This window comes from Cynocephalus volans, chromosome X (assembly GCF_027409185.1).
Source record: "Cynocephalus volans isolate mCynVol1 chromosome X, mCynVol1.pri, whole genome shotgun sequence".
Classification (NCBI taxonomy): Eukaryota; Metazoa; Chordata; class Mammalia; order Dermoptera; family Cynocephalidae; genus Cynocephalus; species Cynocephalus volans.
In genome coordinates this window covers 64,226,647-64,246,552 of record NC_084478.1, presented here as the reverse complement: position 1 = coordinate 64,246,552, position 19,906 = coordinate 64,226,647, and the positions used below count along the sequence as shown (strand labels likewise).

Sequence of the window (19,906 nt, the reverse complement as noted above, 5' to 3'; positions counted from 1 at the left end):
CGTAACCTAGGCGTGGGACAGTCTTGGCAAGCATTGGGAAGGGGGGTGAATGGTGGTGAAAGAAGTTCGTGAGTCAGTAGAAAACCGATCCCCACCCCATCCTGCCCTGCCCCTTTCCCCAACCAACCCACCCACACCCCTGGTGGGGAGTGGGGTGAGGCAATCCCTGCCCACCAGCTTCCTGATGATGCTGGAATCTTCCCTTGGGGTCCTGATTAACATCCTTGGTTAATTCAGGGAGGACAAATCAATAATAATGATGATGGTAGTGGATGGTGGCAGCCATTTATTGAGCACTTACTGCATACTGTGCGCTAAGATCTTTGTGTAAATTATCTCATTCGCTCTCCATTACCCCTTTGCTGATTGTTTGATTAACTCAGGGAGGTTAGCTCAATAACACCACAACAAAAACTACCAGCACTTATGGAGTGCTTACTGCGCATCAAGCATTGGTCTAGGGCCGGCCGGTTCCTCAATTGGTTAGAGCGCGGTGTTGTAACACCAAGGTCGGGATTTAGGATCCCTGTACCCGCCAGCTGCTGAAAAAAACAGGGGGTGGGCATTGTTCTAAAGTCTTTGTATGTACATTATTTCTTTCAGTCAATACTGATTACCTCCTTGTTCATTAATATTGGTAAACAAAAGGACATTAAACCCATAATAATAATTGTACCCAATACTTTTTGAAGATTGAGGCTTACTGTGTGCCAGATACCATCCTAAGCGTTTTTCCTGAAATAACTAATTTATTCCTCACAACATCCCATTGAGTTAGATATGGTTCATATTCTCATTAAACAGATGAGGAGACTGAGACATGAAGGGGTCGAGTGACCTGACCAGGAATGAGAGTGACGAAATGGCTCTGTTGGGGGGACAAAAAAGGGAGGAAGGGAGATAAAACAAAAATGTGTAGAAGCTGATTGTGAAAGTGGGGAGTGAGAGTGAGTGAGACAGGGGCTGAGTAACTCAGTGGCTGGCCGAGGAGGGAGAAGCGAGGGCAGGGAAAGTCCTGCCTTGGTCCCCCCCTTGCTGACCCTGATTCTGACGCCAGCTCTTTGATCTGAAACCTGAGTCAGCACAGAGTTTTGCCAACTGTTTACATGCGAGGAGTTGTGTGGATCCAGGTTATTTATTGTGCAGGTTTGAAAGCAGGGGGAGGGGGTGTTCAGAGAGGGGTATCTGGGTGTGTGACCATCTGGGGAGCTGGATGGGTGTGGGGACTTGTGGGATCCAGCTGGCATGTGCAGAGGGGACACCTGAAAATGCCCACAGCATACCAAGTGCTTGAGCCTGATTGTGCCCTTTGTACAGATCAGGAAACTGAGGCCAAGACAGGGGTTACGTGATCTGCCTGGGGTCCCACATGGTCTTAGGAAAAGGAGAAGCCAAGATTCAAATCTAGGGCTCTGCAGGGGATCCCAGAGGCCACAGCTCCCTGCATACACACATGTGCGGGCACACACTTACACAGCGCTGTGTTCAGGCTCAGGTCCAGAGGAAACAAGTACAGCTTATGAAAAGAGGGACCTAGAAACCTGGGGGGTGGGGGTATGCCTGTGTGCGCGCAGCTCTCTGGTGTGTTTCTGCCTCTGAGAGTTGCGTGTGCACCCCTCGTGTGTAGTATGTCTATTCTTGAGAGTGGGGTGTGTTCCTGAGTGTTGTGTAGAGCCGTGTGCTTTGTGTATTGCTTCTGGGAGTTGTGAATCTGCCTTGGTGAAGCGGCTCTAGGTTGCATATGTAATGGTGAATGCCTTGTTCCCCTCTGTGTGCTCTGAGTGGCATGTCACGTGCATGCCTTGGCACTGCTTCCCTGGTATGCTGCCTGGAGGGCCCCTCTAACCCCCGTCCCAACACCGTGCCTCTCGGCCCACAATAATGACGCCAGTCACTTGGGAAATGAGGAAGGGGGGATGCAGAGGGAGGGTGAGGCCTGAAGGTCAGTTGGTCACCCTGAGTCTGCGGGCTTCCTGTGCCTGTCGGGAACTGGGAACCACCACCGCCCAAGCAGCCCCTCCGGGAATGCCATCTCTCTACCCTGCCAGCAGGGGTGCGGGGGGTGGGGGGGTGGAAGGGCCAGAGAAGCCCTGCATGCATATGTACTGTGGGGGGGCTGGGGTCATCCAACCCAGTTCCCTACCCTGCCCAGGGTGGGGGAAGACCAGGTATCCTTCTGTCCTGAATATGTGTGAGTGTGCTCCCAGTATTGTCTGTATACTTAGGAGAGTTGTGTCTGTCTCCAGTTGTGTGTATGCCTCTGTGTTGTATATATGGCAAGGCATGTTGTGTGTGTGTGTGTCTACATATACTTTTTGTGTGCCCAGGGGTGCAGTGTGGGTCTGTGTTATGGGTCTCGGGGTTATGTGAATACCTAGAAGTGCATGTGCTTAGCAGTGTCGTGTGTGTGCCTGTGAGTGCTATGTGTCCAGTTTTGTTGTGCGTGCCTGGAGAGTTGCGTGTGCCTCTGTATTGCACAGGTAATCCTTTGTGTTGTGTGTGTCCCTCTGACTGGTTTGGGCGAGGGGAGGGAGTCTGTGTGTGTGCCCAAAAGTGATGTGTGTCTAAAAGCGTTGAGTGTGTGCTGCTCATGAGTACTGGCTGCTGTCGCATGCTATGAGCACCTGCTGGCTGAATGACTACTGTGGGGCTCTGTACAGCCTCAGAGCGAGATGCACTTTGAGCCTGTGTTGGTTGTTGGTCTCAACGTGCATGGGCACCTCTGGGTTTGGCTGTGTAGATCTTGAGTTCTCAGTGTTTGTGTGTGTCTATAAGTGGTGCGTGTGTGTGAGTGAGGCTTACCTACAAAGCTTGGCTGAGGATGTAGTTGCTACATTCTCACCACCACACCCCCACAAGCATGCACACACTCACCTATCATCCATTCACTGTAAAAACAAACTTTCTCTTTTCCGGAAAAGTCCCCCACCCTGATCCCATGCCTCTGCCTGGGAAAGCAGGGGCGGGAAGTCTGGGACTTGGAGGGGTGGAGGGAAGGACAGGCAGGCAGGCCTCTGAGTTTGATTCTGGACTCAGAGGTACTGTGTGACCCCCAACTGCTGTCTGCCTGCCTCTGACCTGCCTCTTCTGGGAATGGCTGATAATGTGGCTCCCACTGGCTGGGGACGACTCAAAACCACCCCCACCCCTGGCAGTCGGTCCTCCTGCCCTGACCAGGCCTCCTCTTCTTCTGTCCCCACCAGCTGAGCAGCACAACGTATCCTGTGGTTGTGAAGATGGGGCACGCACACTCCGGGATGGGCAAGGTGAGTACGCGGCTGGGGTGTGCGGGCACGTGTGATGTACGGTGCATGCTCCTGGCACTGTGCACCTGTAGGGAGATGTGTATTTGTGTATTCGATGCGCACCAGCAATTCTATATGATTGTGTGTCCTGGGGTATCTCTATTTGAATTTTTCTCATTTTCAGCCAGTTTTGTCGGTCCATCTTTCTAGCGTACATTCAGCTAATTTTGAGTCGTTATTTTGCTAGTGTATCCCGCACTGTGTATGTGTGTACACACATGCCTTTGTGTTAAACCCACACAATGTGATCTTCTGTTCCATGGTCTTGGGTCTTACATATTTTCCATACAGTTGATTTTGTCTGTGTATGTAGAAAGCAGGCTTGTAATTTGAGTGTGTCTGAGCTTCTGTATGTGTGTATATCGTGTGTACAACTGATTTTGTGTCTGGATGCCCATGTGTATACTGTACACACAAACAGATTTTGTCACAGCTTTATTGATATAATTCACACACCATACAACTTACCCACTGAAAGTGGACAATTCAGTGGTTTTTGGTAGGCTCACAGAGTTGTATACACCCAACTTTGTGTCTGTGTGCATATGCACAAAACAGGAGACCCACCATCATGCATGCTTGAGTGCTCTGGCATGTCCACCTACTTTTGTGTACTCGCCTCCCCTGTGTGTCACATGCACAAGCCTCCCAGGCACCCCAACTCCCCACTGCTGCCTCATTCTGACCAGGCCCTGATCCCCACCCCCACCCCCACAGGTCAAGGTGGACAACCAGCATGACTTCCAGGACATTGCGAGTGTTGTGGCGCTGACCAAGACATATGCCACTGCCGAGCCCTTCATTGACGCCAAATACGATGTGCGTGTCCAGAAGATTGGGCAGAACTACAAGGCCTACATGTGAGTGGAGGGACCAAGAGCCAGGGAGGGGTCCCCGCCCTGTCCATGCAGCCCAGGCCTCCCTGAGCCTCTCTGTCCTTGTCCTCCAGGAGAACGTCAGTGTCAGGGAACTGGAAGACCAACACTGGCTCTGCAATGCTTGAGCAGATTGCTATGTCTGACAGGTGGGTGGCCTGAACTCAGGGTGGGAGGGGAAGGAAGGCTGGGAGTGGGACCAGCTGGGCAAGGCACTGACAGGCTTCCCTGCCCCTTGTTTTGACAGGTACAAGCTGTGGGTGGATACGTGCTCCGAGATTTTTGGGGGACTGGACATCTGCGCAGTGGAAGCGCTGCATGGCAAGGATGGAAGGGATCACATCATTGAGGTGGGAGCACCCAAGAATTGGTAGGGCACAGAGGAAAGGACAGGGACATGGCAGCGCACTCCACACTGTGAGGCACTCCATGGCTCAGAAGGTCCTCAGTGAATGGCAATGTGCTTAGTAAACTGTAAACTATCTTGTGAGCTGGGACATCCCTAGCAAATGGCAAAACACCAGGTAAACTCTAAACTGCTCTCTGAACTTGGATGCCCTTGGTAAATGGCAAAACGCTTGTTAAACTCTAAAGTACTCTGTGAATCAAGACATCTTGGTGAATGACAAAGCACTTAGTAACCTTTAGCATTCTGTGAACTGAGGCAACAGTAAAGGTTTGCCTTGCAAACTACAAAACAGGGACCGGCATTTTCTGTATAGCCCCAGACAGTACCTGTTTTAGGCACTGTGGGCCATATAGCCTCTGCTGTAACCAACTGCTCAACTCAGCAACAGCAGCCATAGACCATATGCAAAAACCTAAGTGTGGCTATATTCCAGTAAAACTTTGTTTATGGACACTGAAATTTAAATTTCATATCATTTTCACAGGTCATGAAATCTTCTTTTGATTTTTTTCAACCACTAAAATGTATAAAACCCATTCTTAACTCATGGGCCATACAAAAACAGGTGGCAGGCCAGATTTGGCCTGTGGGCCCTAATTGCTGACCCCTGCTCTAAAGTACTTCATAAGCTGTAAGGTATTTTGTAAAAGACAAGCCTTCCTCGCAGTGCAGTCAGCACCTCTTAGAAACTGGAGCTTGCTTCCTCGCAGTCACCATGCCTTTTGCTGCCTGAAAGCATGTGGGTATTGTCACCTCGTGTGCACTTCCTACCTCTCCCCTCACTGGGTCGCTTTTCCTCTCCCAGGTGGTGGGCTCCTCCATGCCACTCATTGGTGACCACCAGGATGAAGACAAGCAGCTCATCGTAGAGCTTGTGGTCAACAAGATGGCCCAGGCCCTGCCCCGGCAGCGGCAGCGGGATGCCTCCCCTGGCAGGGGCTCCCACAGCCAGGTCAGGCCCCTGGTGCTGAGCTAATGGCAGGGAGGCCAGTCCTTGGTCTCGCCATGCCATCGAACTGCTAATCAGTAGTGAACAGCATCACCTTTATGCACATGTGGCTGCAAGTGCCGATTGTTTTAAAAAATTGATTAATAGCTGCTACCCTGACTTCCCCAAGTGCCTCCCGACCCCTGAGTGTGGTGTGGGTGAGTCCCAACATCCCTTCAGCTCAGCCACACACGGGGCAACACCCAGCACAAAGGGAACCCATGTCATTCTCATTGGCTGATGCTCCACTGGTGGGTAACTATTTTTAACCTCTCCTGCTCCACTCCTCTGCCACAGACGCCGTCCCCAGGGGCCCTGCCCTTGGGCCGCCAGACCTCCCAGCAGCCTGCGGGGCCCCCTGCTCAGCAGCGACCCCCGCCACAGGGTAAGTGTGGGGCCAGCTCTCTCAGCCCTACCATCCCAGAAGCCCCCCACCTCTCACTCGCTGGCTCTCATGTGTGCTCTCTCTCTCTGTCCCCCAGGTGGTCCTCCACAGCCAGGCCCAGGCCCCCAGCGCCAGGGACCCCCACTGCAGCAGCGCCCACCCCCGCAGGGCCAGCAGCACCTTTCGGGCCTTGGACCCCCAGCTGGCAGCCCCCTGCCCCAGCGCCTACCGAGTCCCACATCAGCGCCCCAGCAGCCTGCGTCTCAGGCTACAGCCCTGACCCAGAGTCAAGGCCGCCAATCCCGGCCAGTGGCAGGAGGCCCCGGGGCGCCTCCAGCGGCCCGCCCACCTGCCTCCCCATCTCCCCAGCGCCAGGCGGGCCCCCCACAGGCTACCCGTCAGACATCTGTCTCTGGTCCGGCTCCGCCAAAGGCCTCGGGGGCCCCACCGGGTGGGCAGCAGCGCCAGGGCCCGCCCCAGAAACCCCCAGGCCCTGCTGGCCCCACACGCCAGGCCAGCCAGGCAGGTCCCATGCCCCGCACTGGGCCACCCACCACGCAGCAGCCACGGCCCAGCGGCCCGGGCCCCGCAGGACGTCCCACCAAGCCACAGCTGGCCCAGAAACCCAGCCAGGATGTGCCGCCACCCGCCACTGCCGCTGCCGGGGGACCCCCGCATCCCCAGCTCAAGTAAGGGGACCCCTACAGCAGCCCTCACCTTGCTGCTTACAAAGCAGGCTCCTGCCCCTGTAGGTTAGCCCTGGGTCCCATGCTCCTCAGACCCAGGTCCTATTCAGGGCTCCCCAGAACTCTCCAGCCTCAGCCAAACCTCTCCCCCAAGCTGTCACTCCTTTCAGTCCACCAGAGAGGTTCTGCCACTCCATCCCAGGGAGTTGGTGCCAGAATCCCAGGGATACTCCGCTTTCGGTTCAGGTTCCTCCCAATGGGCCCTGGGAAAGCCCTCCTCCAGGCCGTCTAGGGCCATCCCAGGTGCCTAGCTGACCCACCTTCAGTGGCCCCTGCCCAGCAAATCCTCCTCCCAGCCCACCTCACAGATTTCCCTGACAAACTCACCCTTCTCCTCCCAACCAACCCCCCAAACTCCTCCTGGCCCGATTCGTAGTCCTTATATTATTTCACTCTTCCCAGTCGATCCCCACGTTTCTCAACAGTCTAGGATTCTTTCTGGTCCATCCCCAAATCCTTCTGGCCTATCTGTCTCCTCCCAAATCATCACACCATCCTCTCTCTAGCTCTTCTGGTCCACTCTAAACCTCCCCCTTAGCTAAAAAGTCCTCCCTGCCCCACCCAAATGCACCCTCCCCTTAGACTGATTTGCCTGGTACCAGCCAGTCCTTGGCCCAAGCCGCTCCCACTGCCTACTAGACTCCTCACCCGTAGACTGGAAAACTCCCTGCTCATCTTTCCCTATACACCAAACTTGCCTAGAATTTGAAAAGAAGAGCCCGGGACTCTTCCCATTAATCCCACTCTTCTTCATCTTGGACCTAAACTCTCCCAGATGCCATCTTCTTGGCCCAGGGCTTCACCCACTCCATCTGATTCCTTCCAGCCTTGAGAACCCATCAGGGTCCAGGCCCACGGTGGTGGGTGGGAAGTTCACAGGCACAGCCCCAAGATCAGAGGGGCAGGGCTGGGGCTGGGCCTGGGGTAACATTGTGTTTCTCTTCCCTTCCTCCCCTTCCTCTTCCCCCCTTCCTCCCACGCCTCCACCTTGTCTCTCTCTAGCAAATCCCAGTCTCTGACCAATGCCTTCAACCTTCCAGAGCCAGCCCCGCCCAGGCCCAGCCTTAGCCAGGACGAGGTGAAAGCTGAGACCATCCGCAGCCTGAGGAAGTCTTTCGCCAGCCTCTTCTCCGACTGACACCCCACCCTGAGAACCCCCCAAATCCCTGGGCAACCCCTCTCTGGGCCCTGAATCCATTTCTCACTTTTGGAATCTCCAAATCCCTTGAGAACCCCTCTCCTGGTTCTCCAAGATCCTACTTCTCATTCCTCAAAATGACCAAGTCCCTCGAGAGACCTCCTCACTCCTGGTCCTAAATCTAATTCTCATGTTTGGAATTCCCAAGTCCTTTCAGAACCCCACGTCTGGTCACCTCAAGATCTACTTCTCAGTTTTAGGACCTCCAAATTCCTAAAGACCTCTGTTCCTAGTCCCCCCAGAGGGCTTTTTCCTTCCTGGAAGCTCCCAAATACCAGGCAACCCATTTCTGGCCCTAACACCACTGAATCCCTCTTGGAGCCCTGAAATTCCTGGAAAACCCTATTCCTCATCCCAAATCTCTCCAGCACACCTTGTTCCCCATCAAAATTTTCCAAATCCTCAAGAGCCCTACCTTTGAGCCCCTTTCCATGGATCTCTCTGGAGATCCACATCTTCAAGGCCACCCACTACCTAGCCCCCAAGGATTTCCCTTCACCTGCTCCCTTCAACTCCATTCAGCACATCGGGAGCTCCTCCCACTTCTAGGACCCCTCGGTTCCCCCAGGGACCCTCCCCAGTTTCTTGCCTCTGACAGCTGTCTTAAATATGCAAACTCCACCCAACCTCCCAGAATCCTTTGCACATGGAAGGCCAGTGGTTTCCCACTTCCCCACCTTTGCCGTGATGTCTGTGTCTGTGACTGACGTGGCCTCCTCTTGTGCCGTGCTTGGCATACGTGGTCCTCGTTCATCGTGCCGCCTGTGGTGATGCGTGCAGTGACGCTGTTTGTGTGGTCCGCACCTCCCCTCAACCTCCACTTCCTGCCTGGACTCACCTCCACCCCTCAGCGGCTCTGAACCCCAAGAGAAGAGTCGGGAAACAAAATAAACAAGCAAAGGCCCAGCAGAATTCTGTGCTTCTTGGTGAAGATAGAGGGGAGTCCTTGAATGCCGGGGGAGACACAAAGGGGACTCCCCAAATCCCCATGGGGTGCTGGGGACCCCAAAATCCAGTGGAAGGCACATCGGGTAAAAATTCCAGAGAGGTTCTGAGTGGAATCCCTGCCACAAATCCCAGCCATTGGAGATGGAGGAGCTCCCAAAACTTAGAAGTATCCCAAAGCTAAGAGGAGACCAAATGATGGAGGAAGCAGGGATCTCGGTCTTTGGGGGTCCCCCAATTCCAGAGGAGGTGGAAAAGCACATGGGACCCCTCATCTCCCAGGGTGGGGGCTGGGGAATCCTGAGGCAGTATCAGGGCAGAGACAGAACATTGACTGGCTGGTGGGCAAGGCTCCTCGGCGTGGCGGGCTGGGAGTGGCTCCCCAGTGGCTGGGGGAGCCCTAGGGCACGAGGCGGGCCGCGCTGAGGAGGCAGGCAGGCAGCTCGTCAGCCTGGGTGCGGTGCAAGGAGGGTTCAGAGGCACTCCGCTCAATCTTGGGGAGTGACCGTTGCAGCAGCTCAATCGTGGCCAGGATCTGGGGGCACGTGGGGGTAAGGAGGGGTGTCTAGAGCCTCATGGGCACCCCAACCCCAGACCCCAGCCTAATGGGGAAACACACACACACTGCACCTCTGATCCTCGACCCTGGCTCACATTCACATCTGCCTCCACCTCAGAGTGCTCCTGCCTTGGAGTCTAGCCCTCCTACCGACCCACCTGGGGGAAGAGAGGCCGCTCCTCCCGCTGAAATTTGAGGCAGTCAGACAGCAGGCGCCGCATGGCCTTGGGGCAGTTGCTGGAGATTTTGCTGAGGTCTGGGGACAGATAGCCACGGCCCACCATAAAGATAATCTAGGAGGGGCAGAAATGAGGTGATCTGGGGTTAAGGTTGGGAGGCCCAGGGAATTCCGGGTCTTGAGAGACTTAGGAGGCTGCTTTTCGGGGAGTTAGGGTTTTCTGAGTATTGGGGTACAAAGGATTCCGGGCCTCAGGGATTGGGAGGATCCTCTGCTTGCAGAACAGACAGATTTAAGTTTGGGGGTATCAAGGATTGTAGGTATCTGGGGCCCAGAGGATTATGGGTCTACAGGTGTCTAGGGGGTTCAGGGGCCTGGAAAGTACTAATGCTTGGGGAAACATGGAGTTCTGGGTCTGGGCGGAGCTTGCTTTTCTGTGGGAGTCTGGGGCCTAGAGATCTATGCATACATGTGACCTGTAAGACTGTGAGTGTTCGGGGCCCAAAGACCTGGTATCTGGAGCCTAGATAATGCTGGGTTTCTGAGAGCTTGGGAAGTTCTAGGCCTTGAACCTGGAGAACTGTGAGAGTCTGTGGCTTGGAGTATTGTGGGTGCCAGGGCCCCGAAGCCTGCCAGATGCACAAGGCCTGGTGATTGTAGGTATCTATGAATATTCGGAAGTACACCGGAATTCTGTTTCTGGGAGAAATGGGATTCTGGGCTTTGGGAACTTAGGGGATTTTGAGTACCCAGAGCAGAGGACTGTAGGTGTCTAGGGATCCAGAGGGCTTCTGGGTGTTTAGGGGCCTAGGGGGATTCTGGGCATAGGGATTCAGGGGACTCTGGACTTTGAGGATTTCGTCCCAGAGGATTATGGATGTGGAGGAAGGAGGGGAGTCTGGGTGTGGGAGACCCAGATAATTGATTAAAGGTGTCTGGAGCCCAGAGGATTCTGGGAGTTCTCATCCCAGAAAATTTTAGGTTTCTGGGGAAAGTATGGCATTCCTGGTCTATACAAAGGACGGGATCCAGAGTTTGAAGGCTTGAGGGGATCTTTCAGCCCAGAAAACTGTGGGTAAGGTGTGGGGCTCACCTGGTCACGGCTGCCAATGTGGCTGTAAGGGAGTGAGCCAGTCATAAGCTCGTAGAGCACAACCCCATAGGCATAGACGTCCGACTGGAAGCTGTAGGGGTTCGGGTCCTGCATACGGATCACCTCAGCCGCCTTCAATAGGCCAAACCGGACAGGGGGACCAGGGGCATCAGCCAATGGCTGACCTATAGCCCCAGATCCCACTGACCACACTGGGCACAACTCGAAACCACCCACACAAGGTGAAACATGAGCAGTCCAGACACCCACACCTGGCACAAGCATCCCCATCCCCACTTGGTCCCCCATGCCCCAACCCATGTGCCCCCATCCAGCCTGGCCCAACTCACCATCCACAGCACGGAGCCTGAGGGCTGCTCCAGGGGCTGGGCCCCGCTCCACCGCGTCTTCACTGTGGCCAGGCCAAAGTCACCAATCTTCACTGTGAGCCCCTCATGTAGGAAGATGTCCGCTGGAGTCAAGGGCCACTACAGGGACTCCTTTTACCCTGACTGGGAGGTTCCCATTCATGCCCCCACCCCAGTCATGCCTCTGACCCTGACCAGAAGCCCCCCAACATTACACAAACTATTCACAATCTTGACTTGGGTGGGAAGCTCCAATTAATGCCCTCCACACCTGGCCCTGCTGTGACTCCTGACCAGGAAGTCCCTCTAATGACACCCAGACTAGCCATGCCTATGACCCTGGTTAGGAACTCCTCTAATGACCTCCACAACTACCACACCTCAGACTCTGACCAAGCGACCCCCAATAAATCCCTCTCACCAGCCACAACTCTGCCACCTGGCAAGAAGCCAGGTGATACCCCTCAAAAGTGCTATCCCTTTAAGCCATCATTGTGTGTGATGCCCGCCCCCAGCCCAGGAACAGGCAGATACTGTTAGACTTGAGGTCTCGGTGGATGATATTCTTGGCATGGAGGTAGCTGTGGGGGTAGAGGCAGGTGGCCAGTTGGCTGGGGGCTCCCTCAGCAGTCCACCCCCTTCCCCCACCCACTTCAGAGTCCCCAGGCCGGGAGGCTCACTCCATGCCCTGGGCAGTCTGCCGGGCCACATCAATGAGCTGGACCATGTCAAAGCGTGTGTCGGCCACATGCAGGTGGTGGTAGAGGCTGGAGCCCTCGCACCACTGTGTGATGATGGCAAATCCTGGCCGGGTCATGAAGCCCATAAACAGCAAGATGTTGACATGTCGGGTCTTCCTGCAGGCAGGGAGAGCAGTGTCGGGGCGAGGAGGAAAAACAGCTATTGTCATTCACTTACTAGCATCTGGAATGGCAGTGTCCAATGCCTTCTTCTGTCATTCATTTTCACTTGTCTTTCAGGGTGCTTGGGGCCACACCATTGCCAGATCCCATGAATTTGTGAGTTGTTTGCTGGGGAGCTTAAGTCCTGAGCTTCCTCATCTGAGTTTCCCAACAAAAGCAGGAGGAAGGGACTACGGCCCTGACCCCTCTGCCTGCTAGTGGCATCTCTAATCATTAACACCCTCCCCACCTCTGACTCTGACCATTACCTGGGCCTGAGACCACTTTACAGAAGAGAAAGTGGAATGCCAACATTCTTCATTGCTATATCAACATAATACTGATAAATGCAGGATTAAAATGCTGGTGACGTGATGATTATGGCCTGTTAATCACAATGAGAGGCTTAGAGGTAAACAGCTGGCAGTCTAGAGTCATGTTATATCCTGCATTCAAATAAAGGCTTCACCAGTTACTCACTGTGCAACCTCGGGAAGGACATTCAACCTCTCTGGGCCTCATGTTCCTCAACTGTAAAGCTGTGATAACTAGAGAAGCTAACTTATAGGGATGTTGGGAGGAGTACATAAGTAAACAATCTGTAAGGAGCTTGGGACAGGGCTAAACACACAGCAAGTGCTCTGAAAATTTCACTGTCATTGTTATTGCTCCTGGGTGCCTGGACCTATCCCATGGAGACTGTCACATATGAATCAATTTTACTCTAGTTTATGAGAAAGCCTTCAATCCTTCTTTTTTTTTCTTTTTTTTGGCAGCTGGCCAGTACAGGGAACTGAACCCTTGACATTGGTGTTACAAGGCTGTGCTCTAACCGACTGCACTCAGTGGCCAGCCCATCATCCCTTGTAGAAGCACTGGCCACAGTTATAACGGTAAAGCAAATGCAAATATCAGTGACGTGCCACAATTTTGCTCAGGTCAGAGAGGGTAAAAGAGCACAGGAGGGTCTATGGTGGTAAGACTATGGTTAAAATACTAACAGAGTACAAATTAACAACATGCTCAAATCACTGCCATTTAACAGAGAGGAACCGAGAATAAAAGTTTTCTTACTGTGGCATCATCCATTATGAGGATAAATACTAATACAGCACAAGCAATTATGATGACATCAACTCTGTTAACATAATTGTACCCATTTGACAGAGGGGAAAAGCCCATGCTGGCATCCCCAGCAGTGGCAGAAACTAGACAGTAAGACCTATATCGGATATAGGTATATAGTACTACGTTACCTGGTAACTATAGTGGCAAAAAGCGAACACATGGGTGTCTCAGTGTGAATGAATCAATATAGCATTAATTACATGTAAATTATAGCAATGAGAATAATTAAACAATGACTAGATTATGGTTATGATTATAATTAACAATATTGTTCCTTACATTAAGGCATTATTATAACTAATTACTAATAAGAACGAGCCACAGTCAACAGACTGTTACCGATGTAGTACTGCAGAGGAGGGGCGGGCACAAGGCTTTCTGGTGCTGTGGGGAACTGACATGCTGTTCTTCATGATAGTGCCCATAAGAACATGACTGATGGCCTACACCCAGACCCAGTTCACAGCAGGCAAATGACAAGACCCCCATTTTGGAGGCATAGCCACTAATTAATATCAATATTACCCCAAACACAAACAGCATCATTGGAGGTCCTCTAAACATACCCACTTTCTAGAAGGGAAAGGGCCACCCTTGAAAGAGAAACACTTCGGATGACAGTTCTAACACAACACAAATGCAGGTGACATCCAGGAAGCACCCAAGCATGGCCTTTTCCCAGAGGGGCGCCAAAGCCCTGCCTGCCCCTCCCCATCCATGCACAAGTACGACCTCACCTGAGCACCTGCATCTCATTCTTGAAGGCCTGGGCCTGCTCAGCTGTGGGCTGGGCCACCTTGAGCACCTTCACAGCCACATCACCATGCCACCGCCCACGGAACACGGTGCCAAACGAGCCAGTCCCAATCCTCTTCAGCAGCTGCACCTCACTGGGTGGCACCTCCCAGTAATAGCCAGAGTCCCGGTACCCCAGGTTCTTCTGTGGGCCAGACAGGTGGCATCTGTAGGACCTGCCCACATCCCTCATCCCACATCACTAGGCTTATGGCACCCCCCAAAGGCTCCCCCTTGAGTATACCACTTTCTTCTTGTCATCGGCCAAGGACTTGCGCTCCCGCTGCTCTGAAGGTGACTTGGAATGTGGGGACTTCCTCCCCGAGGACACGCTGGCCGGGCTGGGGCTCCCCCGGGGGGCTCCATCACCACCACCTCTACCCGCAGCAGCTGTGGTTGTGGAGAAGATGTGAGAGGAGGCACGGAGGAGCATGTGGGGGGCACAGGGTGCAGGCACAGGGGGCTCACCATCAATACTGAAACTCTGGGCAGTGAGCTGGAAGGAGGAAGACAGGAGTCAAAGAGGAGGCATGGGGGCTGACGGGAACAGCTGTTCCCTCTGCCCAGAGGTCCCCTTGCTGTCTTCCCTGGCACCCACCTGGATGAGGCTGGAGTCCATGGGGGCCGTGGTGCTGACCATGTGGACGTTGGGAGTGGACGTGGAGCGGATGCGCTGGAGCGGGGCGCTGGTCGGGGCAGGGAAGGGGAAGTGCTCTGGGCCACCGTGCTGGGTGCAGGAGCTGACAGGAGAAAGGCTGTGAACTCACCCTTGAATCAATCAGAGAACCAAGGAAGCCCCCCACTGCCCGGAAATGGGCATTTAGTTCACGCAAAGTGAACATCCGCTGGTAGCACTAGGATTCATTTGTTCAAGAAACATTTATGGAGTGCCTGCTGTGCGCCAGATACAGTTCTAGGTGGTGGAGATAAAACTGTGACAAAACAAGTAAGTGCTTGCTCTCATGGGAGTGATATTCTTGTAGGGGGAGAGGGAAATAAAAAAATACATGACATGTCTGATGGTGATAAGTGCGATAAAGAAAAAAAAATAAAGCAAAATAAGGAGACAGAAAGTGTCCCTGAGGGTGTCAGGAAAGGCTTCTCTGAGGAGATGACATTGAAGCAAAGGCCTACAGGAGGAATAGCAAGCCATTACAGATAGTGGGAAAATGGTAACATCACATTTTATAATCGTGTATTATAATTACATGTACTATTCAAATAATATTATATATTATATATCATCTATCTACATTAAAATGACAATGTTTGAAGTATGCATATAATAATGTTGTGTGTTATACATGTGACAGTGTTACTTTCTTTTATTTTTTTTTTTTTGGTGGCTGGCTGGTACAAGGATCAAACCCTGGACCTTGGTGCTAGCAGCACCACACTCTAAGCAACTGAGCTAACTCACCACAAAAATACTTCTTAATGTTCGTTCCCTTCACTACCCTGAAATGAAATTCAGAGGTAATTAATCCTCATATGCCCAAATTAAAAATAATATAATATCCTAACCTTAACTTTTTATACATATAAAAATGTATGATGTTCTACATTACATAAAAACATTATGCACTATGACACATGATACAATAACATAAATATACCATATAAATATGCACATTACAAAATATATAATATATATTAGAGCCAGCCAGCCACCAAAAAATATATATATGTACATATTAGAGCAAAAATATATTTTTAATATAGACATGTTATTGTATTAAAATACTTAACATAAAAGAAATAAAAGGGAAGTAATTTATGATAAAATACATATTTCAAAATGGAAAGGCTTGAGCATAGTTATACCAAAAAAATTAACAAAGTAGTTAGATGCTTATATGTATTTATAATTAATAATAAAAAGAACTGGTTATTTACTATCTACCTGATCCTGTTCTAAGCACTGGCCATGTCTTAACTCATTTAAGCCTTACCAGAACCTCATGTGGTAGAAAGTATCATATCCCCTCTTTATAGATGAGAAAACCAAGGCCCAAAGACATTAGGTGACTTGCCCAAGGTCCCACAACTCTATGCCCTTACTCACACTTGTAGGTGCTCAATAAATGTTTGTTAAGTAAACAAATGAAGAAAGTATGGCTTGTGATCTACAGGGGCCCCCCCAATTGTTTTCTCCCCCAGAGAAAAAGATCTGGGGGCCCTTCGGCTAAGGCATCCCTACCTGGGACCCTGGGGGGTGAGCGGCTCATTCAGGGGGCGGTTCGAGGGAGCCTCGTGGTGTCTGGAGCCTCCGGACAAATCCTGCACACTGTGGTACAACCTTGAGGGCATTAAGGGTATAAAGCAAGGGGACATGGGTCAGCTGTCTGTAAGGGCCTTGTGGCTGGGCCTCTGTCCTTCCCATCCCCCCACCCACCCCAGGCCAGACTCACTGTCTGCGGTTGGTACTCATGTCGACACAGACTGTGGGGACCTTGGAGGAACAATGCTGGTGGAACTTGTAGCCACAGGTTTGACAGCGGAAGCCATGGAACAGAAACTTAAGGCAGAAGTCACAGAATGCCAGGCTGAAGAACGTCTTCCGTACCTGCTGCCACAGAGCAGGAGGTTGAGGCCTGGTCAAGAACCCCCCTCACATACACAGTCTGCCCCACTATCCACCCTGCACTCACAAAATTGTGCATGGTCAGCGGGACATCTTCGAGGACCTCAACAATGAGCTCCTCGCCATCCAGGGGGGCGATGGCTGTGTCCCAGGCAGTGACAGTCTTTCGCCTGCAGGGAGCACAGAAGGGAATGAGTGGGAGGGCATACAGGTGCCATGAGGCAAGGAACCCCCAAAAGTCTCTCCAAGCCTGCCATCCCCGATGTAAAAGCTGACATGTTTAATTCTCATCACAATTCCAGAAACTAGTCACTATCCTTGCCCCCATTTTATAGATGGGGAAACAGGCTCAGAGGGATAAAGTGACGTGCCCAAGTCCACAAGGGTAATGAGTGGCAGGGCAATGTGAAGAGCCTATGCTCTTAACCACAAGGTGGGAAGCAAATGAAACAAAACCACTAAATTTTAGAAGCGCTAAGCAAGCCCCTGAAAAGGGAGCTGATGAGGCACTGAGACAACAAATAAAACGCAATGTGTGAACTAAATAAAAAACTTAGGAACCCCAGAACAGAAGAATAAATGGAGGGTCAGCAAGGCCCAACTTGGCAGACAGAGAATAGGGAAACTGAGGAAGGAGAGAGCTGATGAATGACTGAAATAGTGAAAGAATAGATGAACTCTGGGAGGAGGTGATGGGGCAGGGTGAGGACATGGGGGCCAAGAAGGGAATGAGTTGCTAACCTTACAGGCCAACAAGCTAATGAAGTCATGAAACACAAGGCAGATGGACTCCCAGAGTAAGTGAGCTAAGGGGAGACCCTGGATAGTGCAGAAGGAAGCAGATGACCCTAAGCAGGGGCTGGGAGGTACAGCACCCAGTGTGTGGGTGTGGGGCTGCCACACTCACCCCTTGATGAGTCGGTAGACCACGCAGCAGTCCTGATTGAGACCCCGCACCTTGAGGGCTTTGTCTAGAGAGTCATAGACAGTCATGCCATCCCGGACAGTCACCTGTGTGTGTATGCACATGTGGAGGTCCTCAGTACCCTACAGAAGCCCCAGCTGACTCTCCCACCCCTCTGCCGAGGTCTTCCCCCAGCCTTTGTCACCTTTCTGATCCCAGACTTAACAACTGGGTCCAGCCGCAACCCCTGCCAGTTTTGCCCCCCAACTCACCACCGTGCGTTGCTTGTTAGGCAGGTACACTTTGACGGTGCCCACTGCACGGGATGGCTCGGCCCCGTTGGCGGGGGGGCCCCGTGGTGGCTCCATGGAGCCTAAGACTTTGTCAAGACGGGCTGAGGTGGGGCTGGGCAGGTGCCATGGGGCTCCTAGAGAAGGCAGACAGAGGAGGAATTCAGAGGACCAATAACAATAATCTGGAAGCAAAGAGGCAGGGGACAAAATAAAATTCAACCTCCAGACTCAAGTCACCCCCTGCAGCAGCCCCCTGCAGTCTAATTTCCACACAACAGTCCAAGGGGTCCTGTTAACACCTGAAGTCCATCCAGTCCCTTCTCTGCTCAGACCCTCCTGTTGTTTGTCTCGCTCCTGAGTGCCAAGGTCTCAGATTCTCAGCACAAGGTGCGGGGTTGCGGGGAGGGGGAAGGGGAGGGGGAGGTAACGGAGGACACAATGGGAGACAGCACACACTGCCCTGAGGGTACAGGAGTACACAAGACTGTGCTGGGGGATAATGAGGAAGTCAGCACACACTGCACTAATGTATTGGATACATGATGGGCATGAACAGGCTGTCCTGGACTTTTCTTTTAATTGACATGTAATAATTACACATATTTATGGGGTACAGAGTGATCTTTCAACACATGCATAAAATATGCAATGATCAAATCAGGGTAACTAGCATGTCTTGGCTTTTTTTATTTTTTTATTTTTTTTTTCTTTTGTCCTGCCTTCTTAATGGGGAAGGAGAGTTACCAGATACTGTGGTAAGGGAGAATACAGACAGGGTGATGGGAAACGGACGATTATCAGATACTGCCCTTAGTTTGGGAGAAATGAAGGTTGCATCAAACAGAATTCTTAAAGGGCACTGTGGGTATCCCTAAGCCCTGGGGTGTAATGTTGGTGGTAGGATCACAGACACTGTTCGGTGGCTAATTGAAGTCACCAGACTCTGTAATGAGTTCATAGGGGGTCACCAGACACTATGCTGAAGGTAGATGAGATAGGGGTCGCTAGGGACTGTAATGGGGAGAAGGGTGAATAATGGTGGTCGCCAGACATTGTACTGGGGAAAGGAAGAGGAAGGTAATGATGTTGAGGTGAAAAATAATGGAGGTAAAGTGGGGGAGGGTGGGTGGGCTCCCAAACTCCCTGACAACTAATGAGGGGCCACAGACGTAATACTGGAGTAAACTGAATGGGGGATCATGGAAGGAGGTTGGGGAGAGTTAAGGAGGGATAACGGGGAATCCGCAGACATTCCCGTAGGGGGTCAGACATTGATCCAGAATCAGGAAACCTGGGAATGAGCCACGTCTCCACGCACTCCCCCGAGTTGTAAGGAAGGGTCACAGGACACCTTAAGGGGAGCAGAAAGAATCGGCGAACTAGGTATCCAAACCCAGACCCCATTCGGCCGGGTCCCGCCTACCGAAAGGCTTCTGGCTCTGCGCAGGCGCATGGCCACCGGCAACGGGCGAAACCATCACCCGCAGCCTTGCCGTCTATTCCTGTCTACCCACCCCACCCCCGCTGTCGACGATGGTCTCGCCCCGGGTCAAACCACTCCTCCGGTTCCGGGCGGGGGGCTCCCGGGCCCAGGCGTAGCCATCCTGGCGCTGAGCTTTCGGTCCAGGATCCCTGCCCATGCCCGGCGGCCGCTCCAGAAACCGAGCCCTGGGAGGCCCGCCCTCACCTGTCACGCCGCTACAACCGCCGCCGCCTCCATCTTGGGCCTGTCTTCTTGTTTCCTCACAGAATCCGCCTCCACCGCCCCCCGGACTTTCGCCATTGGCTCTGCGGGACTCAGCCCTCCATCCTTATTGGGTTAGGGTCACGTCTGTCAAGGCAGGACCGGCGGAATGTGTCTTGTGTTCCGGATTAGGAGGGGCTGCCTGAAACGTCGGGGTCTGGGGCAAATTCACACGTCCTGACACGCGCAGGCGCAGTCGGGGCAAGACCTGCGTGCCAAGGGCTTTAACCCTAATCGTGCCATGGAGAAACAAAGAAGGGCATTTTTCAGTTATTCGAGGCTGGCCTTAGGGGTTTAGGAATCTGGGCAGGGAAATCCTTAAGTCCCTTTCTTAGGCCAGTGACCAAAATTCTTTTAGGATTGTCCTCTGTCTCAGTTTTACCGTCTTTGAAATGGGTTAAAATCAGACCAAATGATCAGCAATGTTTACCAGCTCTAAGAGACCGTAGTCATAGCTTTTGATAACAGCGGGTCTATGGCGTGGCTGGAGCTGAGGGTCTGGCACTA

At 52.4% G+C, this 19,906-nt stretch overlaps 2 protein-coding genes across 3 annotated transcripts in view; one reads left to right on the top strand and one right to left on the bottom strand.

The window, feature by feature from the left end:
* The window catches only part of SYN1 (synapsin I), a 41,156-nt gene extending 33,310 nt beyond the window's left edge, over positions 1 to 7,846 (top strand). Inside the window, exons 6-13 of one of the 2 annotated variants that reach the window (XM_063082967.1) lie at positions 3,204 to 3,266; positions 4,023 to 4,165; positions 4,255 to 4,329; positions 4,428 to 4,530; positions 5,395 to 5,541; positions 5,875 to 5,962; positions 6,060 to 6,651; positions 7,711 to 7,846. In XM_063082967.1, the coding sequence (XP_062939037.1) occupies positions 3,204 to 3,266; positions 4,023 to 4,165; positions 4,255 to 4,329; positions 4,428 to 4,530; positions 5,395 to 5,541; positions 5,875 to 5,962; positions 6,060 to 6,651; positions 7,711 to 7,846 (1,347 nt within the window). The remainder of the gene's footprint in view (positions 1 to 3,203; positions 3,267 to 4,022; positions 4,166 to 4,254; positions 4,330 to 4,427; positions 4,531 to 5,394; positions 5,542 to 5,874; positions 5,963 to 6,059; positions 6,652 to 7,710) is intronic. The other variant, XM_063082968.1, reaches the window with a different exon arrangement.
* Positions 7,847 to 8,808: 962 nt separating this feature from the next.
* ARAF (A-Raf proto-oncogene, serine/threonine kinase) lies at positions 8,809 to 19,448 on the bottom strand. The gene is made up of 16 exons (XM_063082969.1): positions 19,343 to 19,448; positions 17,635 to 17,789; positions 17,366 to 17,469; positions 16,526 to 16,628; positions 16,286 to 16,440; positions 16,075 to 16,173; positions 14,473 to 14,614; positions 14,343 to 14,370; positions 14,119 to 14,264; positions 13,817 to 14,019; positions 11,730 to 11,906; positions 11,584 to 11,630; positions 11,032 to 11,150; positions 10,682 to 10,813; positions 9,569 to 9,703; positions 8,809 to 9,386 (listed from the first exon to the last, which is right to left on the bottom strand). The coding sequence occupies exons 2-16, from the start codon at positions 17,728 to 17,730 to the stop codon at positions 9,252 to 9,254; spliced, it is 1,821 nt and encodes a 606-aa protein (XP_062939039.1). The 5' UTR covers positions 17,731 to 17,789; positions 19,343 to 19,448; the 3' UTR covers positions 8,809 to 9,251.
* Positions 19,449 to 19,906: the final 458 nt, after the last annotated feature.